The 26342-nt window shown below is 38.3% G+C and overlaps 1 protein-coding gene across 3 annotated transcripts in view; it reads right to left on the minus strand.

Moving 5' to 3' along the window:
• Positions 1 to 26342, minus strand: part of MAP2K4 (mitogen-activated protein kinase kinase 4) — a 105451-nt gene that overhangs the window by 47472 nt on the left and 31637 nt on the right. For all 3 annotated transcript variants that reach the window (XM_090291811.1, XM_090291812.1, XM_090291810.1), the window contains one exon: positions 24316 to 24418. In XM_090291811.1, the coding sequence (XP_090147937.1) occupies positions 24316 to 24418 (103 nt within the window). The remainder of the gene's footprint in view (positions 1 to 24315; positions 24419 to 26342) is intronic.

Consider the following 26342-nt stretch of genomic DNA (forward strand, 5'->3'; position numbering starts at 1 on the left):
GAAGAGTTATGAGAAACACAGAAAAATATGCTGTGGGGAATCGCCAGGCCACGTTCACAGAGCCTCCAATGATGGTGGGCTGGCAATCATTTCAGTGATCCTGAATCAATTGTACGGCCATTGGTTTAAGTGTTAGTCCAATCACGATGTCTTCAGAAGTGGACTGTGTGTAGAAAGACACAGTGCTCTAGTGATGCTCCGGGAGGGCTGGCCCGAGCCTTGGCCATTAAATCCTAGCACTCAATCACTGAGGCAACTGTACCAAATTGCTGTTTTTCATCTTAAGGCGAGTTTGTCAAATAAGATTTAAGTGTTACTTCTATATACTAGACAGTAGCAAGAATTCCTAATAATTTTATTATTAATTTCTTATCTGAATACTCAACTCGACTCCATAAACCTAGAAGTTATCCCCAATGCTATTGCACTATCAGTAAATAAGTTCGACCTATGAAGTTATGTTTACTCATATTCCTTCTAAAGTATGTGTTAAGTATTCTACATGGGCAATTCTTAACCAAGACATCCTACCAGCCTTTTGGCGGGGGGCAGGGGCAGTAGGGGATTATCCACTCAGGAAATAAACAAGGGATTGAGGTTCCAAGTTTCAAACTAACCCAAGTCTGAGACAGAAGTACAATACCAGTCCCATATCAAACCCTCGCCATAAAAAAGTCTTGTAGAAAAGAAGTCCACAGAAAAATGAGTAACATTCTCCTTTGGATTTAAATGTCTTTAATATGAAAACAAGTTTCAGTAGTTTTTGTTGTAACAGGACTTGTAATTAGACTATCAAATAATACACATTCCAGTTTAAAAAGTCAGCTACATACCAACATTTAAATGCCTGAGATCACAAAACTGAATTAAATAGTGTATCTCTTGAATACAGTATTTCAAACAGCACACATTTTTGGATCTATATTAACATCAGGGACACCATGTAGTTTATTTTCTCCCATGTAAACATAAGTAGAATTTTAGTAGCGACAATGAACTTTGATGACATCCACAAACACCAACAACAAATACTAAAATCTGAAGAAAAATCAACCTCATTGATTAATTTGAATCAAATTTGAAAAAAACAATTCACATACACACTATATCTTACCACCAGATTCACTGATTACTAGACTAGGTGTTAACATGGGTTAATATCTTCGTGTCCCTTTTCAAAAACAACATGCCTTAGCTTTAAAAAGGGATGCCATATATGTGACTGAAACATATCAAAGATTTTAAGAGTTAACCTCTCCCAATTGTTTAAGGGGACACTCATTCCTCCATACCTCCTCTTCCCATGCTGAGGAACCTGGTCTCTCATCTGAGCCCTTCACTGAGTGATCAGTGAATTGGAGAAGAAACTGAACACACTCAGTTCAACTCCTCTCTTTCAAAGTTGGCCTGCCCACAGAGGTACGTCTATAGCTGCCACTCGGGGTGGGCAAGTCCAACTACCTAAGGGCAGGGAGTTAGCAAACTACTCTGGCCACATACAGAGAGCTATGTTTCTGTTTGGCTCCTGCATCTCTTTCAATTGGTTCCAAACAGAAACGGAGAGGAGGCTTTTTCTTTATTTACTAGACTTCCATATAAGCAAGACCCATCAATTTTTAAACGTTTTAACAAGTATTAGGAAGTAATAAAACTAAATGCAATCCTGCAATTCCTAGGGTTCAAACAGAATAAAATGCCTTCAGTGTGACCTAAGATCTCCAGGCTCCACGAGTTTCAGAGCTGTGTGCCAGACCCTATAACCAGTTCCCTGTAGCCCCCTTGTAGAAGTGCACTGAAGTTCTTAAGACAAATATTTTTGATGAAACTGAGTTATACCTGTAGCTTTAAAGTGCTGGTTTATTCCACTTTTTGAAAAAGTTCACCAAGAGTCTCAAGGGCAGCAAGGGATCGTGTGTACACTCTGCTAATTGCAATATCTGTCCTAAGATACAACTTCTGTCCTAAACTACACAGGAGTCCTAGGAAAAAAAGATACAAGTAGTAGAACATACACTTGTCGAGAAGATACAGGAAAAGTAAAAACCAGCACAATCACAAGTTGCCCTTACTTGCTGACAGATGTTTACCTACAGTTGTACTCTAAAGAGAAAAGATTCCCTGACTTCTCTTCAGGTTAGCACTTTAAGAATAGAAACTGTATTTTATCAGAATTAATTCCTAAATACCCATCCCATTTCCTAGTCATAATTTTAAACAGATTAGCCTCCGCTGCCTTCAGTGAACTCTCCATAGGGTTCCAACTCCAAGCCCTTGATGGTCAGCCTGGGAAGCTCAGCCACGAGCCACTGTGGCAATTACCACCCAACGTCCATGCTCCTCTTCTTTTCGATGGGATCTTCTTTTATTCAGGGCAGCAATACACCCAACTGCTACAGACTGAATTGCACCCCCGAATTCATGCAAAAACCTAACCCACAATGTGACTACTGAAGGCAGGGCCTACGGGAGGTAATTAAGATACACTGAGGCCCTAAGGCTGGAGCCCTGACCTGACAGGGCCCGTGTACTTATAGGAAGAGACACCGAGAGCCGCTCACACAGGAGTCTCTGCCGCACCCTCACCTGCACAGAGAAGAGGGCCTGTGAGCACACCTACAAGCCAAGAGAAGAAACCTCGGAATGAAATCGACCTTGTCAGCACCATGAGCCTCCCAGCCTCCAGAGCTGCGGGAAACACACTGCTGCCCGGGCTGTGGTCTCTGGCATGGCAGCCAGAGCAGACTAAGATGCCAAACCCCCTTGCAGTTAAAGGCAGCAATATGAATGTAGCACTTAAAAGGAGCTGACTTGGCTAGAAGAAAGGTCTTTTTATCCTCTTTCCCCTTCTTGTTGCCTGATGACTGGAATTCCAGCCACCCTCCAGGCCCCTGAGAATGGAAACCATTCACTGAGAATAAAGAAGCAGAAAATTAAAGCACTTACTTACTTACTTAATTTATTTATGATTTGAGAGAGAAAGGAAGAGGGAGAGAGGGAGAGAGACAGACAGACAGACAGACAGGGAGAGAAGGAAGGAGAGAGGGAGGGAGGGAGAGGGAGAGCTGGATCCTCCTCCTAAAGATTTTTATCTGCTCTCTAAGGCAGAGGTCTGAAGGGAGGTGCCATGGGAAGATCTCAGTAGAATATGCATCAGGTTTCCAGGTGTGTCCTTTCAGGGTCACGGTCAGCACTGACTGGTCAGCACCAGGGCAGGGGGTCATTAGTCATCACAGCTGGTTCTGATGTCAGCCATGGTGTTGCCATGCCTGGACTTAGAGCTTTTCTGGGCCTGGAGCTGAAACACAACTGAAGCCTATGTGTTATTTCTAGTTTGACGAAAACTCTTCTCCGTGGTCAGCAGACCTGAGGCTTTGTTCCTAAGATTATCTGATGGCTGTCAGAACCACACTGTCTGGAGGGCTCAATGCTTACGGGAGTAGTTGTGCAAGGGCCTGTATGGGAGTCATATGCGGCTGTTCTCCAGCCCCCTTGTTCTTCCTCCAAGAAAGAGGGAGAGGGGAGAGCAAGCAAGATTATAGGTAGCACTCTTAACATTAGCTTGAGTCCCACATTACAGGCCTCATTAAAGAACAAGTCAATGTACAGAAATTACTTTTTGAAATCACGAAATTATCGTTACCTGAAAACTGTAATTTTTGATTCTATGTTTGCATTGAAGTCCTTTCTGAACACTTTCTTTGATAACTGATCTTCCTGATAGAAAGGACCAACATGTCCACTTAGTATTTAACACTGAATCATTGCTGGAGTACTTTGATTGTCGCCCTTTCACTTACGCAGACTAATCCATAAATTTCTGAAATCATGCAGATTCCAAAAACACCAAACAACATGATGTTCTAGAACATGAATCAGACTGGGCAATGAGAAGAGCTTCACTTCTTTCTAATGTGTCTAATAAAGCTGCCTGGGGCTTTGCATATAGGTGGACGGACTTGTTTTCTTAAAGAAATACAGTGGTGCAGCCAAGGTCCTCTGGGGTAGCTCGAGGCCCACCCTCTACTACCACCCCTGCTCCTACTAAAGATGTCGTTTTGCTGTGCAAATCCAGCAGCAGGGCAAGTACCTGAACCTCTTTTTACAGCCAGATTACCCAATCTTACATATTTCTTAAAACTACACAGGTAGAAGATAAATTATTAAAAAATCAATCATAATCCAGAGAAAAGCACTATTTAACCATTTCATATATCCTCTGTATCTTTCCGTATTATGTGTATAGGTTACAAAATGACCTATGACACCTATCGCTTATAGACATCACTTACTGTATTTTGACAAATTAGTCATCCCAAGGCCCACACTGTGGCTGTGAGGCCGCACAGCGGGTCAGCACCGATGCAGCAGCGCCAGCAGCGAGTGCCCGGAGCTCCCGCTCAGTAACACCCTTTCCCTACATGCCGACCTGGCAGATGACCCGTGTTAGAGCACTTTCCTAAGTTGCATTTTGATTTACTACTCCTACATATTTGGCAAACAAATCTTTCTTCTTCTGTTTACTGCTTGGGATGCACACCCTGAGCTCTTCCTGCCCAGGCTTTGGTTTGCAGTTGCTGTTCCTGCTTAATAGTTCTGTATCCATTAACATACCTATCAACCCTTTATCCTGTATTGCAAATATTTCCCCAGTGTTGTTTACCTTCCCATATATTTAAGGAGGCAGTAGAGTTTGAAAGGCAGAGTACAGGATAAGAGAGTGAGCTGAAAAGAAAGAGAACATCACATAATTGCAGCGGCCCCTCCTGAGTCAGCACAGTCCTGTCAGGAACCAACACAGGCTTGAGGAATGAGCCACCCAAAAGGATTAGAGCGAACAACACCCACACGCATACAATTCCTGTTTCTGGCCACTAGAGTGAAAACTCCGTAATTCGCGGGAATCTACTAAAGTGCTCAGAAGGGTCTGATCTCACCTACCAAAGCTAGAAAGACCTGAAAGGATCAAACTATTTCCAGTAACTTAACCAAGAATAAAGCTCAAAAAGATTTATAAGAATTGGAAAACATCCAACACCCAATTTCTGGCATGCAATCTAAAATCACCAAGTATGCAAACAAGCAAGATAATATGATCCATAATAAACAGAAAAATAAATCAACTTAAACTGACCCAGAAATGACTGAGATGCTAGAATCAATAGACAAGGACAACAAAACAGTGTTAATACCTGTATTCCGTATTTTAAGAAACTAAAGAATGAAGAGAATATGTTAAAAAGACATGAAATATATAAAAGAGAATCAAATCAAACGTCCAGATGTAAAAACAACAATGAAAACTTCTGGGATGATGGACAGATTCACTACCTTGTCGGCAGTGATGGTTTCATGGGTATAAACATGTCAAAACTTATTAAATTGTATACTTTATGTGCAGTTTATACTAGTCAATTATACCTCAATAAAATGGTTGTGAGAGACGACTGTCCTTGGGCCCCTCTTCTTGTCTGACAGGGATGCGCCCATCACATGTCTATAGTTCAAAGCATGTCTACAGTTGGAGAAACCCAGGGCCCAGTGCGTTACCATCAGGGCACATGCTGCTCCAGCGGCAAATTCTCCTCTCCCCAATCTCCTTGTTCGCTAAGACTGCACTCTCGGCTGACAGTAGCAAACGCAAAAACACAACTCTCGGTGTACACTGCTGTTACAGAACTTCTCTGTGCCTACCTACAACATTACTCAGAATGAATACGCTTCCCAGACAGAATGTGTGCACTCCCATTTCACCTCCCTCTTCCCATCCCTCCCACAGTTATTTCTGGGTAGTTACCAGCAAGGAAGGAGGGCATGAAAGGGGATGAAGATGCTCTGCCTTTGACACTAGTGGCTCAGAAAAGGCCACCTTTCCTCCAGCATCTCCGCAGGACTGCTGTTAGAGAAACCCTAAGTACCTTTTTTCCTTATTCTGGCTATTACTTTATTAGAGATCCTATAGAGTTTAGCACTGGGTTGTCTTAATTTTCAGTGTTCATATTATCATCTTTGTTCTTAACAAACGTTAGCAAGAACTTCTACCGGTGCATGATTTTTGTACTACAAATCTGAAATTGCTTTCACAAAGTCAGAACTTCACTTCTTGAGGTAAGTAAGAACCAGGAGTCTTAACTACATTTCATTCATAATCTGTAGCTACTTTTTAATACCACTGTTGTGTGAACTGTCCTTTAAGCACATAACTATGAAACAATTACATTCTTTCTTTAACTATATTATGCTAGTTTGATACTACTTATACACTAAGGTGAATCCACTTCTAACCACTTCTGCTCAATTTTCAGAAATTTCACTTTAAGGTGCACAGGTGAGGATACAGGCCTTAGGCTAGAATCCCTCAAATTACAGAATAAAGAGGGTTTCCCCTGCAGCTGCAGCATCCACATTGGAATCCCAGGTCTACTATGTGAGTCTTCGCCATGGGTGTGCATCACTCTTCCTAAACATTTCCAAATATACCCAGATATGCTAAGTAAAACTTCCAAGGGATGCAATGATATCTACTAACTACCGTTACTGTGGCTTATAAATGTACTCAAATAACAAGAGGGACGTAGCACAGACCTCTCCTGCGTAGGCCAGAAGTCTGAGTCTGTGTATTCCCATAACGACACAAAGGTTCTCCGACCAGAATCAAGTCTCAAACTCACAGCTCTACACACCATTGCATACATTCTGTGTACACTGCCACTCCTCCATTCATTTATGAAATCTACATATTTTCAATCATATACCTATACATATATCTATTGCATTGGCCAAAAAGTCCATTATGTTTTTCCCATAAAATAAAAGACATATTTTTCATTTTCACCAGTAACTTTATCGATTTGGATATTCTGAGTATCTAGGCTATCTCCTGCTATTGGCTTCCAGTCTGTAGAATGGATGCTGAAAAACATCTTCCAGTGCATAAGACAGCCCCACAGCAAAGAATTATTTGGCCAAAATGTCAATAATACGAAGAAACTTCACAAACCACTTTCGATACATTTGATCAGTCACAGCACCTTCTCCATAATGCACAAATCTCTTTTTTGTGTTTCAGTTGCATTTTTACCTGTCTTGAAATAATAAAGCATAATATGCCAAAAATGTTGCATGTTTTCTTCCATCTTCAATGTTAAAATGGCTGCACAAAAATTCACCAATTTTGATAAGTTTATTTAACACACACTGGTATGACAGCTGTCACAATACAATCTGTCACAATACAATCTAACAGAACTGTTTTGAATGAAGTTAAAGACAACTAAGCGCTACTAGAGCCATAGTATGGAAAACATGTAACAAACTTTTTGGCCAACCCAATATTTCCCATTGTCATAATCTAGTTGAGTCTAATATCTCAAAACTCTGAATCTTATTTTGGTGCCAACTACCTTTCACTAAAGTTCCAAATTTGCTTTGTTGTTTTGGGGTAATGGGAGTTGAGGAGATACTGATGAAGACAGGAAGTGTGAGACATTGCTTTTCAGCCTTTTGCTGTGAATTTTTAGTACTTTTTTCCCGTAAATATTCTAGTACTGCCCCTACCCTGTGGCTTATGTTTGCATCACACAGGCCGTCTTCTATGATTTTTAACTATGCCTGTATCATCCTGTCCTTGAGAAATGAATTTAATAACCTCCCTAGCAGGTCAACAAATCTGTTGCAGAGAATATAAGGTCTGTCTGGAAAGTATCCATCATCCATGTAATATGAAAATTAGAGACATTTATTGAAGAAGATGCAAGACACAAGAAACACTGAACACAGGATAATGACACCTCAGTCCCCTTCAAAGTAGGCACTTTGGGACCTCACACAGTTCTCCCAATCACCACCAGCTGCCCCTTCATATTTTTATGAATCTCATCACCAGTCTGAAATCTCTTCCCTTTCAAAGGTGATTTTAGTTTTGGGAACAGCCAGTCACAGGGCTGAGTCACCTGGGTGATCTGACGTTTCGCCAAAAAACTCTGCACAAGCAGGCATGTTGTTATGATGAAGCTGCCAATCACTAGCTGCCCATAGCTGCGGGGTTCTGAATCATCTGAATAGTTTTCACAGAGGAAAGTTCAAGCTTAACACAAAATTTGATGCAGATTCATTGCTCTACTCACTCATTTTGAATACAACAGTCACACCAATGGCATCTACCGCCCCTACTGACTAGTACAGTGAAGGCGTCCTTGTTCACGCATGTGCATCCCAGTCCACTCTCCGTGGCTGCCAGGTTACACTGACGTCACGCAAACTGTTCTTGTTACATTAACAATAGCTGGACTTTTTCTGGACAGACCTCCTATTCTTCATAGGTTTCCAAATGAAACTTGCCAGGAGCTAGCTATTCTTAACTAGAATGTGGTCTAAAAAGCCAAAACCAAGTCTTCAGTACCATGTGCAGCAGGCTCAACTGCAGCCTCCCAACAAAAGATAGGCCCTCTGGAACCTCAGAACATGAACTTCTTTACAGATATAATTAGAATAAGGTAACAAGAAAAGGTCATTGCAGATTAGGGTAGGCTCTAAATACAACGGCATATATCCTCATAAGAGACACAAAAGGAGAAGACAGAACACACACACAGACACAGGGCAGAAAGCCGAAAGAGGTTGGAGGCAGCCATGGGAATTATGCTGCCACACCCAAGGAAGATCAGGAGCCACCAGAGCTGACAGAGAAAGCAAGGATCCTTCTCTAGAGCCTTCAGAAGAAGCACAGCCCTGCCAACTCACTGATTTCAGATTTCTGGCCTCCAGGAACTACAAAGGAAAAGATTTGTTTTTTTAACCACCACGTCTGTGGTAGTTTGTGGCAGCCCTAGGAATCCAATATATTATCTAAACCGCGAGTCAGCGAAATTGTTCTGTAAAGGGACAGGCAGGAAATATTTTAGGCTTTGCCAGCCATACAGGCTTTGTTGCAACTATGGAACCAAATGTGTGTGATTACATTTCAATAAAACTTTACAAAGACGTGCAGCTGGCCATATTGGGCTCTTGAGCTGGAGTTTACTAACCACATGCTCATGCTCTAAATAACATTGAGTCATCTAAATGATGTACGATTTAAATGATCTAAATTATATCTATTCATTTTTCATATCTTTCAAAATTTGTAATTATCTCTGGAATATATGAAACTTCAATTATCCACCCAAACCCTAGTTTCTTTTTCAAACCCTAGTTTTACTTTCAGAGTTTAATCTCAAGATACATTTCAAGCTTTTTCTTAAAAATCCCCCACAAATCAACAGTGAATGGAATTAAGAGTCTGATAACCCCTTCCTGACTCTGTTAGATAAATATAAATATGTACATTAAGGCAGCAGCCAACCTCCTTAACATCTCTCATAGCTTTGTATCTTTCAGCAAGTAAGAGCTAATTACTTTTAACAGGCTTCTTCCTAGGCATGAGAACCTGATTCTTCAAACTTTCCAATGCCTAATAATTTTCCTTCAATAAATATTTTCTTGTATCTAGAACCACTCTCCATAAGAACCCTTTAGTTAATCAATTTGAAGTGTGTTTTCTCCTATTTCGTTATCATATTCTCTTACTTCATTTATCTTGATCTTGGTTTCCTGGAAATGCTGCCACACATATCTTTCTTCCCAAATTATTTCTTCCTCCTTTCTCTCTAAGCATCCTTGATTTTATCGAGCCGGCATACACTAAAATGCCTCATGCTGTTTACTCTCCTCACCATGTATATAAACACAGCAATCCCCGAGACAGGAAAATAAACATAACACATACCCTGCACACCACTGCAACTGTTCTTCTCTGTCCATACTGCTAGGCTCTCTAGATGAATACTGTTTTATGCATCCTGCAATGCAGCTCTATTAATCTGGAAATTTCCACAGTAAACTCAGTATGCCTGTCACCATGGAAACTGCCTGTTTCCTGGCACCGCTAACAAAGTATCTTTGCTAGATTTAAGGTAAAGCAAAAGGGGGAAAAAACTGAAAAAAGATGTCTAGAAAAATTGCTCAAACACTCCAAATATAAATTTTCAAATTCTGATGACCATATTCAGTGAACAGAAGGTATTAATTATACAAATCTGCAGTACTGTGAAGCAGTACAAATTTATGAAGTGGAAAGCATTTTAAGATAAACATTTGTTTGCATCTTGCTGCTATAGATGGCATATCTCTAAGTGCTGATAATGTGCCAGCTGTACTCAGAGCTTACCATTAGAACAGTATTTCTGGGCTGTGTGTCTTATAGAGTTAGGAAAGCTGCCCAAAACCAACAGGTAACAAGCTTCCTTAAGATTCTTTCCCTATTTGAGCCCCAATCTCCAATGGTGGCTGAAACCTCATGCCCCAAGTATGTAAGAAATCAAAATAGTTAAAAGTCCACCCCAGGGGTCATCACCAACAAAGCAGCCTTACCAATGTACTCTCAGTACGGACATGGCTGACCATAATGGCCATCCACCTGCCCTTTGAAACGATGCTTGCTTTCTATGACATCACACACTACTAATTTGCTTCCTACCTCTCAAGTGTCTTTCCTGCCATTGCCTCTTGCTCCTCTTCTACCCAACCTCTAAATGTTAGAGTTCCTCAGGGCTCACCCCTGGATCCAATTCCCACCAAGATACGCTCCCTTCCTAGGCGACATCATCATTTATACGCTGACGGCTCTCAACCTTTCATCTTCCATCTCTGCGCTCTCCTTTGGGTAGCTCAAGTCTTGCTCTTCTACACACTCACTTGCAGAGGCTTCAGACCAGGCTCCGCATCTCAGTAATGGCAACTGAACCCATCATCCAACCCAGAGTTCTGAAAGTCACTAAGAACACCAACCACTCTTTACCACCCAGTCAAATTAGCATCAGTTTTTGTTAATGCTCCCTGCAAAATGTCTTTAGAATCTGTCCATTTCATTCGGCCTCCACTGTCATCAGCCTGTTCTCACTCACTGTCACCATTATGTTTCAGCTCCACACCACCACCTTCCTGGGACTCCCTAATTCCATTTGCCTCCTTCCAATTACATACTCTACACAGCAGCCAGGACCACCACTTCAGATCAGAAATCAAATCATTCCACTCACCTGCTTACACCCCTCTGGACCTCCCGCAGCCCTTCAGATGCCACTCCGAGCGCTCGCCTCCGAGGCCACACGTTATCTGGCCCACGACTCCCTCTCTGCTGACTTTAAATCCACTTTCCTTCTCATTCAGTCATTCTCTTCAAACGGACATTCATTCAGGTCCACGAAAACCTGAATCTTTCCCACCTTGATGTCTTGCAACTCCAAATACATGCTATTCCCTCCATTTGGAACACTCTTATCAATCAGTCTCTTCCTGAGATCTGCTAAAAACCTACACAGGCTTAGAAGCTTTCAATAACTACCTCTCCAACCACTGTAAATTAGGCTCCTCTTTTATTCTTTCATAGTTATTTGGTTCTTTTCCTTCAACAGCATATACAGTATTTATAATTATATATAAAATATATATTTAAAAAATATATACAGGGGTGGACAAAAGTAGATTTACAGCTGTGCATATGGAAATAATACAATAATTAATAAACAAAAATACAAGAATAAATTTTCATGGGCTCACAACTGTACCTTTGTCCACCCCCCGTATATTTTGCTGAATGTCTGTGTCTTCCTCTAAACATGAATCTTCATGAAGCAGCAATCACATCTCTCTATTTTTTTTAACATGAAATACCCTGGGCCACCATAACACCTGGTAAAGGTTGGGTACTCAACAAACACTTGCTGAATACATGGAAGAATGTGTGTTGAGTTGCTTCAGCTTCTGCCAGCTATCAGTTGCTCATAAAGCTTTGATGCACTCCCTGGGCTCTGAGGTATCCTTTCCATTCCCCCAAACTCTCCCTTTTTGGCATCCAATCAAACCCCACGATAAAGATGAAGACACCTCTGGGCAGATCCTCAGTCAGGAAAGAGGCAATAGTGACCACCTGTGTGAACCTACAATCCTCCCTGCACCAGTGGTCCTCAACTGGGACAATTTTGCACTGCAAGGGGCATTTGATAATGCCTGGCGACAATTATGGTCATTGCAACTGGAGGAGGAGCGTGCTACTGCCATCCAGTGGGTAGAGTCCAGAGATGCTGCTAAACGTCCTACACTGCCCAGGACAGCCCCCTATTACAAAGAATTATCCCGCCTAAAATATCAATAGTGTCAAGGTTGAAAGGACAGTTACTTCCACAGTCTCCTAAGATAGAAAGGTCAAAAACTGGCACTCTGTGAAGGACTTTGTAATTAAAAAAATACATTTCACTAGCATCAAATTGTTCCTTAAAACTGATTTGAATTTAAATATGAAAATCCTCAGCCATGGCTGGTGTGGCTCACTTGGTTGGAGTGTTGTCCCATAAACTAAAATGCTGTGGGTTCAATTTCTGGTCAGGTACGTGCCCAGGTTGTGGGTTTGGACCCCGGTTGGGGTGCGTACAAGAGGTCCCCAGTTGGGGCACATACGGGAGGCAACCAGTCAATGTTGCTCTCTCACATCATTATTTGTCTCCCTCCTCCCCTTCTTCTCTCTCTAAAATTCAATAAGCATGTCCTTGGGTGAGGATAAAAAAAAAAAAAGAAAGATCTAATGGCTATCAGTAAACTAGAGAAATATATAATATACCTATACAATGTAGTAAAAGATATATAACTGATTGAAAAATATGGTATGTGCTAATCCAGAAACATCTTCAAGATGTACTAATGAAAAAAATCAAGCTACAAAGCAGCATACAATAGAATTTTTTTGTATAATACTTTCAAGTATTTACACAAATTAATATATATTTTGATATTTGAACAAGTTTTTCTGCAAGGACCTATTACACTTATAGGGTTTTATCTTCAGAGAGAAATATTAAGGGCATGAAACTTACTTTTTATCACTTTCTATACTAATTGAATTCTCTTACTTAAAGCATGTATTACTCATTTTTTAAAGGGTAACATGAACTATCTGGATGTAATTATGGACCACTTTGATTTTCTTCTTTATACTCTTCTGGGGGGGGGAGGCAGAAAGACTATTAAATGTTCTTCTTTAATAAAAGCAACTATTAATAGAGATAACATGTGCCCACACTTTTCTAGGAGAATCCAACTGCATAGGAGTCTACCATATCTGATGTGACTTACAGATGTTCTAGATTAACTCTCAAAAGATATTTGATAAAATTAAGATTTTTACTCTAAGGTTCTTTCAAACATCAGGACAAGGGAACCCAAAAGAACTAAAATCAAATACGTCACAATGCTTTTTTACAAGCGTAAGAGCTGAATTCAATAAAAACACAATGTTGAAATACTTATCACTCGATTGCTGAAGCATATAGTGCTTTGAAAACAAGGACAAAACCCACAAGTACTATTCAGTGAGAGTAAATAATACTCTCATAATTTTGTTGTAATTTTTCTGGCTTCATAAAATTGAAGTAAGCTTTTCACATAGTGAAATGCAGAGATCATAAGTATACAGCTGACTGAGTTAACAAATGCATATACCTTTATACATCATAACTCTTAACAAGATACAAAACGTTCCGTCACCCAAGAAAGTTCTCGTGTCATTCATTTCTGTAAAAATTTATTTGTTTATTTGTTTAGTTACTTTTGGAGAGGGGAAAGGAGAGAGGGAAAGAAACATCACTGTGTGGTTGCCTCTCAATCGCGCCCCCAACTGGGAACCCGATGTGCAACCCAGGCATGTGCCCTGACTGGGAATCGAACCAGCGACACTTGGCTTGCAAGCCGACGCTCAATCCACTGAGCCACAGCAGCCAGGGCTTTCTTGTGTCATTCTTGTCAGTCCCCTCCACAGACAAAAACAGCTCTGATTTTGATCACCACAGATTAGTTTTGCATACTTTCGAACTTCATGTGGATAGAATCAAACAGTGTGTTCTCTGTGTCTGGCTTCTGCTCGGCTTTTCTGGAGATTCATAAGTATGATTGCAGGCATCAGTATTTTGTTGTTTTTTTATTTTTGAGGGCTATTTCATTGACTAATATACAGCTGGCCACCTGTATCTTTGAGGTACTCATCCAAGGACCCAACCACATACCAAAAATTGAAAGCTACATTGTTGCTGACATGTACTAAATTAGGCCTGTGATGGTTGTATCTGTACGGAACATATCCAGACCTTTTGGTCCTGTCATTATTCCCTAAACAATACAACAACTACTTACATAGCATTTACATTGTGTTAGCTATTATAATTACTCTAAGATGATTGAAAGTATATAGCAAATGTATGTAGATTATTGCAAATACTACACCATTTTATATAAGGGGTGTGTGTGTGTAGTATATTATATATATGACCCCTGAGGATCACATACAGTCTGTCCAGAAAGTATCCAGCCATGTAATATGAAAAATAGACATATTTACTGAAGATAGAAGATAGAGGAAACAGTGTACATAGGACAATGACACCTCAGTTCCTTTCAAAGTAGGCACCTTGGGACCTCACACAGTTCTCCAAATCACCATCAGCTGCCCTGTCGTATTTTCCTGAATCTCATCAATGGTCTGAAATTCTCCCCTTTCAAAGGTGACTTTAGTTTTTAGAAAAGTCAGAAGTCATAGGGCGCTAAATCTGCGTAGCAGAGAGGCTGAGTCACCTGGGTGATTTGATGTTTCACCAAAAATCTCTGTACAAGGCCTGATGCAGAAGCAGGCACATTGTCGTGATGAAGCTGCCAATCACCAGTTGCCCATAGCTGAAGCCTTCTGAATCATCCAAATAGTTTCTGCAGAGGAATGTTCAAGTTTAACACAAAATCTGATGCAGATTCACTGCTCTACTCAGTCATTTTGAATACAACAGCCACACGGTACACATTTCACTCAACCAATCATCTACCACCCCTACTGACTAGTACAGTGAAGTCATCATTGTTCACGTGTGCACATTCCAGTCCACTCTCCTTGGCTGCCAGGTTACAGCAATGTGGCGCAAACTGTTTTCGTTATATTAACAATGGCTGGACTTTTTCTGGACAAAACTTGTGTGTGTGTACCCATATGTCATACATTATATACATATATCGTATATATTATATATGTATAAAATATATGAGCATCCACAGGGGTCCTAGACCAATCCCTTACAGATACTGAGGGATGGCTATACCACAATTTATTTATTCATTTTTTTCCATCTTTTCCATCACTGGACATCTGGGTTGATTTTTGTTTGGGGATTATTAAAAATAAAGTTTATAAACATTCATATGCAAAACTTTCTGAGGACGGTTCCATCTTGTATAAATAACAAGGAGCAGAACTGCTGAGTAATGGGGTGGATATAAGTTTAACTTTGTAAGAATCTGTAAGTTTTCAAGAGTAGTTGTTCCATTTTTTACTTCCCCAACAATGAGAATCCCGGTTACACCATATACTTGCCAATATACTGTGATCTTTTAAATTTTTTCCATTTCAGTGGGTGTGAACTAACAGAAAAAAATGAGTGTGTGTCTGCCAGCCCTGCCGCCTGGCACAGAGCTCCTAAAACCCCTGTAAATCCCTAAGTGATAAGAGCACTAGGAGCATCTTTTATTCTAAGGAGGTGACTGTGGATGACTCCTGGACAGGGCCTGGTCACCAGAAAAACCAAACCATGATTAGAAACTTGGGATTTTTTAGCCCCACTCCCCATCCTCTAGAGTGGAAAGAGGCTGAAAATGGAGGTAATAATTGATCATGCCTAGGTGAGGAAGTCTCCATAAAATCCTGAAGGGTGTTCAGAGAGCTTTCGGGTCAGTGAACACATCCACACCAGGAGAGTGACCCACCCCACATCCACAGGGAGAAAAAAGCTCCTCTGCTCGGGGCTCTCCTGGACCTCACCCTATGTATCTCTTCGTCTGCCTATTTATCTGTAGCCTTTATCACACCTTTTAATAAACTGGCGAACATGTTTCCCTGAGTTCTGTGAGCCACTCTAGCAAATTAATACAACTTGAGGAGGGGGTAGTAGGAACCTATAGCCTATCGGTCAGCAGCACAGGCTTGCAACTAGGATCAGAAGTGAGGGTGGGGGTAGCAGTGTTGGGGTGGGGGGCATAACCTGTGGATAGTGTCAGAGACTTGCTTTTTGTGGGGAAAAATCCCAACACCTGGTGACCAGAAGTGTCAGACGTGAAGTGTTCTGTGTGAGCAGTAGCAAAGGAGAAACACAGGAAAGAAACACAGCAAGCAGGTTTCTAGAGGTAGACGATCTTGAGTTTTTTCCTTTACAAATGGTACCTCCTTGTGATTTTAATTTGCATTTCTCTGATTACTAAAGTTGCCAAGCACATTTTTCATGTACTTATTACCCACCCCTATATCTCTTTTGTGAAATGCCTGTTCAAGTCTTTAACCCTATCTTTAACTGGGTTCTTTGTTTTCTGTTGTAGTTCAATATATACACTAGAGTCTTTTGTCAGATATAAACTAGGAATATTTTCTCCCAGTATGTAGCTTGCTTGTTTATTTTCTTAAGAAAATTTGATGAGCAGAAATTTTGATGAAATCTAATTTATCATTTTTTTAGTGATTATTTCTTTGTCCTGTCAAAAGTATCTTTGCCTATGCCAGATCACAAATTCATCTGCATATTTTCTTTTAGAAGCTTAACAGACTTTTTGCTTTTAAGTCAGTGATCCATCTCAAATTAACTTTTGCATTTGGTGTGAAGTAGGAATCAAGATTTACTCTACTCCATATTTTATCCAGTTCTTCCACTACCATGAAAAGTCTATCCTTTTCCCCAATAAATGTACAGATACACTGGTCAAAAATAAATTAAATATATGTTTGTCTATTGGACTTCCTATTCTATTCCACTGATCTATTGGTTTATCATTAATGTTCTCCCACAGGGTGCTAATTACTGTTAGCTTTCTAGTAAATGTTGAAGTCAGGTAGTTTAAGTCCTCTGACTTATTTTTTTACAAAATTGCTTTGGCTATTCTAGGTCCTTTACATTTCCACATACATTTTAGTATCACGATGTCATACACACATACACACATATACACACACACACACACACACAATTTTAATAGTTTGGTGGGATTTCATTGGGATTACACTAAATCAATAAACACATATGGGAAAAACAGACATCCTAGTAATATCGTAGCTTCTAGTCCATAAGCATGGCATCTTGATACATGCATTTAGGTCTTTTATTTCTCTCAGCAAAGTTTTAGAGTTTTCAATATAGAAGTTTACACATTTCCATTAAATTTATCCCTAAGTATTTTATACTTTTTCATGCTACTACAATCACTTTCTTTTCAATTTCATGTTCTAGGTGCTTTTCGCTGCTTTTTTTAAAATTGATTTTGGACTAATGATCATGTATCCTATGACCTTGCTATAAAGTCCCTTAATTCTAGCAATGTTTTGTAAATTAACATTTTCTACACATATGTTCATATCATCTTTTTAAAAAGACTGCTTTGCTTCTTTCTTTCTGATATTTATGTATTTTCATTCTTTTTCTAATTTTAGTAATGTGCTGAAGAAGCAAACACCACTTCTTTTTCTTTATTTCACTGCCTAGGACTTCTGGTACAATGTTGAATAGAACTGATGCAGACATTCTTGTTACCAATCTTATGAAAAAACTATTCAATCTTTCTTTATAAAGTATGATACTAGTTGTAGATTTTTCATAAATATCCTTTAAAAGACCGATGTTCCTCTTCTTTTCCTACTTTAAAGAAAATTTCTATAATGAATGGATATTGCATGTTGTCAAATGCTTTTTCTGTATCTATATCTACTGAAATCGACATAATTTTTGTCCCTTATTATTACTAATGTAGTGAATTATATTGATATTTTTCAAATGCCAAATTAAGATGAATGCCTTGGTTATAATAGGTTATACTTTCTATATATTACTGGATTCAACTTGCTAGTATGTTGCTGAAAAATTTCAAGAGTATATTCATGAGGGGCAGTGGTCTGTGGTATTCTCTTGTTATTAATGTCCTTGTCCAGTTTTGATATCAGGATTATACTGACCTCATAAAATGAGTTGGGAAATGTTTTCTATTTTCTGGAGCAAAAATTGTGGAACTCTTATTTATTTGAATGCTTGTAAAATTTTATCAGGAAAACCATCTGGGGTCCCAAGTTTCCTTTGTGTGAAAGCTTTTAACTACAAATTCAAATTTTTAACAGATATAAGGATACTCAAGAGTTTCTATTTCTTCTTGGGTCAGTTTTGACTATGTGTTTCAAGGACTCTGTCTATATCATTCAGGTTATTAAATTTACTGGCATAAGTTATTTATTATATTTCCTTATTATGCTTTTGTTGTCTGTGGTATCCATAGTGATATTCACTCTCTCATTCCTGACAATGATAACTTGGGCTTCTTTTCTTTGATCTGTCTTGTTATGGGGGGGGCTCATCAATTTTATTGATCTTTCCAAAAAACATACTTTGAAGTTGCTGATTTTTCTCTATTATTTGTCTATTTTCAATTTCATAGATTTCCGCTCTTATACTTATTTCCTTTCTTTTACCTCTCTTAAATTTCATTTGCTCTTCTTTTCCTAGTACCTTAATGTTATTCATTACTCTTTGTAGTGATTCTGTGCTTATGCTTTGACTACACATTTAAATATTTAGGAACAATACCATCACACTTTGTATTTTTCTGATGCATTCAGAATCCATAACCATTCCCTAAAATGAGTTTAATCATGCCAATTTCTTTCCTTTAAATCCCTAAATTAAGAAACAAATAGATGACCAGTTATAACAGAAGCATATAATGCATGACATAATTCTTATTTCAAGAAGCTTTATTTTAAAAGCCCACTTAATGAAGAGAGAGACGTCCATATAAATATGCATTAGTCTCCTTCACTTCTGAAACACCAGTGAAACAATAGAAAAATTTTTTCTGTTGCAAAAGAGCCTGGAAGAAACCACACTAGATAAGAAATAGCAACATATTTTTGGAAGTCCAAAGGTAAATGAATAAGCAGTAACAGATTTAGCAAGGCAGAGAAAGGTGAAACTAAAACCCCCTGCAACAGGGAATAGCAAAAAAAGTAAATTGATTTGTACTACAGAAGCCCTGAGAAGTTCCATAATGAGAAGCATCACGTAAGGATGATAAGTGGGGTTAAAGCAAAAGGCAGTATTAAAATTCTACATAAGGAGCAATTATATCCCTACATTCTCCCAACCACGTGATCCTTTCCCTGCCTCAGCAGATCACCCAAGGCTATATATCCTGGACAAACTACCAGAAAGGCCCAAGGCACAAAGAAGAAATGTAGGCCCTGGCAGGGTGGCTCATGTGGTTGGAGCATCATCTCGCACACCAAAAGGTTGTGGCTTTGTTCCATGGTCAGGGCACATACCTAGGCTGCAGGTTCAATCCCCAGTTGGGGCTTATACAGGAGGCAACTGATTGACGTTTCTCTTCCCCCAACCCCGCTTCCTCTCTCTCTAAAATCAATAAACATATCCTCAGGTGAGGATTATAAAAATAAAAATAAAATGAATAGAAAGAATACTAATGATTAACTGGGAAGTTTTAAAACTTCTTGATGTTCTACAGCACAACTGAGCCTTTTTCTGCTCAAATAATGAAGATAAATGAGATACTAGAGATCCTCTTGGTCTCAGCAAAGACACTGCCTTCAACTTAGAACATATGGTTCCAAAATGTTTAGCTTAAGCCCCCATTTGTATCTGTATGCGTCATTATGCATTTCCAATGTTAACTCTTAATCTAGTGTTTCTTCTTGTACACTTCTGATACGTTGTGAAGATAAAAGGGTTGTTCCTTCAGAATAACAATTGTATTTGGTGCATTCTAAATGATTCAGTACGCTGAGAGCATTCACACATTAATCATCACAACGAAAGCATAGAATATAACAGAATATCTGCCATGGTTCTTGCCAAATTTATGGACAGAACATGATTTTAGCATAAGCCTGGCACATTTATAAAAATAAAAAATAAAACAAAACCCAGTGTAATAAAAAGATTTACAATGCCTACTATAATCCAAACCCAATGGAAATGTAAAGGTAGCCACATATTTTCCTTTAGTTTTTCCTTTTACTCTTTAGTTTTACAGCTTAACCTTTCATTTAAAGAGCCAAGGGGAAAAATGTTAACATCTGTTTGCATTTAGGTAGTGGGTACAAGAGTCTCTATAATAGTCATCTTTTATATGTTAGAAATGTTTATAATAATTTTAACCAATGATGATTAAAAACAAAGGTTTCCCTATTCAGATTCTCCCATCACTCTCCAAGGATTTACATAAAAAAGAATGATTTTTTTTTTTTAAGGAAAGCAATGAAAAACTGAAAGATTTAAACGAATTTTCTGAATGCCTGACAACAGACAAAAATGTGTAAACAAAGCAAAAACTGATCAATTCCACAAGAAGGGACTCTGGTTTCAGACTTATCAGCCAGGTGCAGTACAGGACCTTGTTTATATCCTGCTTCAAACTATTCAAAATAAAGCTTAAATACAATAATACTCTTATTTGATGACATTAAAGAATTATTTATTTTATGAGATGTAATAATGGTATTGTGGTTATTTTCTAAAAACAGTCCTTGTCTTTTAGAAATACACCCTAAAAAATTAATAGATGGAATAACGTATCTAAAATTTAGTTAAAACCAAGGGGTTGGGGAGGGAACTGGGGAATAGATAAAAACAATACTGGTCACATTAACTGATGACACTGCTAAAGCTGACGGAGAAATATACACAGATTCACCTACCACTCCAGCTTGTATATATTTGCAACTTTCCATAATAAATGGTTTTAAAAAATATAGTAATAAAGAAAACTACAGCCTATAATACACGATGGGGAGGAACACACAGCAGAGATGAGATATAAATAACGGTCCTAATAGAACTGGAGAGAGGATTCATAGTTGGAAGGTACAAAGGCCTAGAAACAGATGAGTTCATTAAAATTCTTTCTAGAAGGAAGGTCTAGTCAGTTCCTCCTTTCCTCTTCATCCTCCCCTCAAAATAATAATAATAAAAAGAGCATGTATCTAAGGAAAATAAACATACTACTTGGAAAGAACCAGGCCTCCTACAGTGATTATTGGTCCTACTTATTTTTGCATCTAGAATACCCAAGGCCAGCTCTCAAGCCATTCATAGTGGGCCATCAACAGCCAGAGCTTTCAATCAGCCTTCTAATTTCCTCATACTCAACTATCTATGAACAATCAAGAATTTTAAGATATAGATTAGGAACAGGATACTAAGAAAAAGCCACAATCAACTCCTGGAAATTAAAATCAAAACAGAATATTCTGTATAAGAGGCAGAAAATAAAGGAAATCTCCCAGGATATATATAGGAAAAATAAGATATATATAAAATATAAAAGAAAAGTCGAAGACCCAGGGAATTCAAGAGGTCGAACAACCAAATAACACACAATTCAGGAAGAGAGAATAGGAAAAACATAAAGGAATCTATCAAAAAGAAAAAAACGCAGAAATTTTCTCAGGAACAGATACACAAATTTTCAAACTACAACAGTTCGTCCAGTACACAGAGAAAGATGACCCAAACCTCAGCATTCCCTCATAAAATTATAAATACAGGCACAAAGAAAAACAATGAGGGACAGAAGTAGATACTACGTAGGTACCGCTACAATTAGAGTTCTGTACTACACTCACTAGAATGCCTTCTCCCTTATCTTCACCTGTTCTCTACCTGTTCACTCGTCTTTCAAAATCCAGTTCAAACCTTCTTCCCCCGCAGAACTTCTCACCCAGTTGTTTATCTAAGGCGATTCTAGCCCACCCCACCCCCTCACCATTCACCGGAAATTCAGTCTGGATGCCCGTAAACCTTACTTCTGAATCGCTGTAGCCAACTATCACTTCTTGGAATTTGTTTAAACTGCTGGTTCACAGAAAAGAAGGAAACAGTGCTATTTTTTTTTTTTTTTTAAGTCTCTCAGAGAACCCTGCAGCTGAGAGACATCAAATGCCTGATTATCAGAAACTCGCTTCTGGGACATAGCTTATATAGTTCATCTTATACTTTCTTAAGTTCATGAAAGTTTTATATTTGTATCTGCAACTAAAGTGTGAGGAAATTTTAGAAGGAGAAAACATATATAAATAGTACAGAGGTATTTCGAACTCCCACAAACCTCAAGTTATATTTTCTCACTGCAAACCACTTACCCTAAACAGTGCCAACAGCGGATTCAGTGCCTGACAGCATGAGGTTCACAGGAAGAACACAAAAGGGCCCCTTTCTGGAAAGGGTGGGAGCCTGGAGATGGGTGGCCCTAAGCAGTGAAAGGACTGTCTTCAACCAGTATCTAGGCAGGGCGGGGCTCGTAACCAAACTCAAACCAAGTCTGGGTCTAAAATTTTACACACCAAAATCAAAGTCTAGATAGAGTCTATCAAACAGTAAAAATGCCTATTACCTTGTCCTCTCAAACGTTTAAAGCCTGCTGCGAAGAGACAAAGGATAAGAAACTTTGCTGGTTATGGGATTATTATGAAGTAGGTTTAACAAAAAAACAAAAACAGAAAAAGAAAAAGCACCTGACTGACTCAAAATTTGGAACACAGCTTTTCTACCCTATCTACTGTTAAAAAAAGAGAGAGAGAGAGAGACATATAAAAAGATTGTGTCCATGAATTCTCTATGCTGTATATGAACAAACTCTTGAGGGAAGAGAGTTCAAATATATGTGAATGTTTTCCAGCTCTAAAATGTCAGATTGTCTTTCTCTTTGTTCAAGGGGGCTTTAAAAAGAAAAAAAATAAAAGATGAAAAAGAAGTATCTCAACTTCAGCAATTACTGCTCATCCTTTCTTTCTTAGACTTCAAATATATGGACCAGCTAGCAACGAGGGTAACTAGACTATGTTCAAGTATTAGTTTTGCACTAGCTTTCACTAAAAATTCTAGGAAAGGAGGAAGGAGATTCTTTGAAGAGTGTTTCCTTGCTGCTGAGGCTCTAACTAATTAAGAAGTACTAAGAGTTTCCTTCCTCAACACTACAGCCCCCACTGGAGGTGTCAGAGAAGGTAAAAAGGCTGGGACTCCAGGCTAAGCTCTGACAAGAAATCTCATTATGAACATCATTCTATTTAAACTCACTGACACATATTCCCACTAAAAAAACTATTACTCCAGTTTCATTTAAAATATCTTTCATTCAAAATATCTTTCATTCCCTTTATGGTTACAGGTGAAAGCGTAAGAGAACATACATAAACATTATTCCCTTTAGATACTGCTGTTTCAAAAATAAAATATTTTCAGCATTTCTATTGCAAGACACTTTTTCTTCTACCATTTTGTTACTGTTTGCAAATACAATGCATACCTAACATCAAAAACCAAGAAAATAGCAATAAGTGTGCCTCTTTAGGAAGAACAAATATACCTGTAGTCTAATAAAGTATGAATACAAATTGTTGAGAAATTATTAAAACTTAGAAAATAATTTATTCTGACAGCTTTTTAAACCATACCTTTTACCATTTGCTTTATAGTTCTCAATACCAGAACTGGGTGGAAATTATTTTTATGGCCAGGAATATAAATGTAAAGGCACTGCTTTTGACCCTGTTCATGACAGGTTTTTCTGGGGAAATACATTATCTATTAACACATCAATTCAATCAAAGGTTCTGTAAAATATCATTCTGAAGGTACTGTTTTAAATTAACAGATGTTTCTAATATGTTCGGTGAGATGTTATATTTATTTTTTAATAAAAAATATGCAGGAACAAATTTAAAAATCAATCATTGACACCTGTACACTGACATGTATACACAGTTTCAACTGACTGTGACGTGGAAACCTTACAGGAAGCCGGTTTATTAAGAACGGGTTCTGTTTTGTCACCTAGTCAGTGGGGATGATTAGTGCAGACCTACAGGAGAGAATTAAGTTTCCTAAATACCACTTACAATTTAACTGGAAATCCAGAAAGAAAGGTATAAACAATACTCTCAGTTCAGTGAGAGAGAAATTAAAAAATACAAATATATGTGAATCGTCAGCTATTTTTCCCTTCCAGTAAACATTAAAAAGTAAAATTGTGCTTACCTACTTCAGACTAAAACACCAATAGTTTTCTAGTTAAGTTCAAATAGTAATATCTCAAGTGACCCATAAAATAATGGAAATACCAACCTCTCAACTCAAAAAATAATAATAAAATACAATAACTTTTAAACCTTTGCTTGAGTTGAGCCTTTTATTTGATTACAGATATACTCACATGTGTGGGTTTTGAACTCCTGTAGGATTGGGATTCAGAGTAAACCTTGCTGTAGATTTGAAAGGTGGATTTGCAAAATTCAACTTCAGTGCTTTGCGTTTACCTAAGAAATAACAAATAAAAAGTAAAAGTTCCAAGTACTATAAAGCAGGCACTATCCTGAGGGCATAAGAAATTCATACCAAAAGGAAGAAAAACTTGCTTTAACATATAGTTAATATAGTATTTTGAAAGGCAGCAAAGAATTTCTCAGAATTAAGAAAAAATATCATTCATTACGCTCCAGTATAACAGACAATGCTCAGTGCTTTAAGTTTATATTGTTCTGAGATGCTCACACTTTTGCAAATGAAAATACCACTATGAAAACCATTTACCTCAGCAGTTACATTGAAAAATGCTAAACTGCTACCTATCCAGTGTTACACTTTAATGCCTTAGTTTAACAAAAATCATTTTCTTTCAAATGTAATATAAACTCCCAAGTGCAGAACCTGAAGAATCTGCAACCATAACAGGCTAGAAAATATCATGGTAGAGTCAACTTCAAATTAGTAACAAAGGTATGCCATATAATCATTTATACGGAGCAATTTCTTTGGGGTGGAGAGGAAGGAGATATCAATGTTTTATATGTATTACACAAACATGTCCATCATAAAAAACCAGAAAATTTAGTAAAGATAAAACAAAAATATATAAAATATTATATATACGCCTATAAAATATTTAGGGTTTTAAAAAACATTTATATACATTTATAAGTCCAATTAACCCAAATTAATCATTGTCTACTGCAGACTATTTTCTATATATACATTTTTTTTCTTCTACAATTAAAATCAGACTGTAATACTGCTTTGTAACATGCTTTACCCACTGACCATCTTTCTTTCTATGTCAATAAATCTTGTATGCCATTTCTTTAGGATTCTAGTATGTGGAAACTTTGTAGCAGAGTTTGGTTTTCAAGTATTTTTAAGCCCATCTTGGTTTCCTGTACATTTAGAGGATACATTTTCCAGCCTTGTTTCCATCGCTTATTATACATATATCTCTGTACTCAGACAACAGCTCTGCAACCCAAAAGCTTTCCCACCTCAGTGGATTCAAAGGACGCGTAAGAGAGCTCAACCTGCTCGGCCTGGCCCCTTCGTGGGGACCTGAGCGGGCAAGTGAGCCACGCGGAGGGAGCAAGGCTGCAGGGAAGAGCACAGAGCTCCAGGCTGGGGTTCCTGAGCTCAGGGCTGAGCCTCCGCACGGGATGTGAATTTTGAAGACCAGACACGTCATTTTCAAAAATAAGTATATACCATGTGAATTTTCCCCATGGTTTGCCTTCCAGGTAAGATCATTTTTACTTGACAGTGAGTAAGGAAGGACATTCAAACTATATATGCAAAATGTACTCTATGAAAAATGGCAGATATGGCTGTATTAAAAGGCAAATTCTGTATATTCCAAAAAACCTTGAAAAAATTAAAATGAAAACTTGGAAAAATTCTTGCAATACAAAATCAGAAACTGTAAATATATAAAGACATCACACAAATCAAGAATAATATAAAAATTGGCAAGGGTTTAAACAGTATAGCAAAATTATTAAAAAATTATGGAAGGCACTAACACAAAAAACCAGTTACAGATTTTGTTCATGTGAGGTTAGCAACATTTAGAAGTTTTATTTTATACATATATTTTTTTAATGGTAATATACTGATCAAAGTGGCTAGGTAAAATAATCCCTAGTGCAATACATTGCTGGTGGAATAGTAAGTTGATATAATTTTTCTGGTGAGATGTTCAGCAATATACAAGAAAATTTTTAAATAAATATGCTCTTTTACTTCTTGGAAATCCGACTTTAGGAAACCTTTAAAGGCAGAGGATTACTTTCAGGACTTGGACCCTGCTGGCACTTGCCCTGCCGAACTGTGAGATTGCCTGGGACTGCGGGCTCCTCTCCTCCTTTGTCTCCTAGTCTCTCCCCAGTTTTCGCCTATGCCTGACCCACCACTGCATTTTGG

Source organism: Furipterus horrens, unplaced genomic scaffold (assembly GCF_987537825.1).
Source record: "Furipterus horrens unplaced genomic scaffold, mFurHor1.1.pri manual_scaffold_11, whole genome shotgun sequence".
Lineage (NCBI taxonomy): Eukaryota > Metazoa > Chordata > Mammalia > Chiroptera > Furipteridae > Furipterus > Furipterus horrens.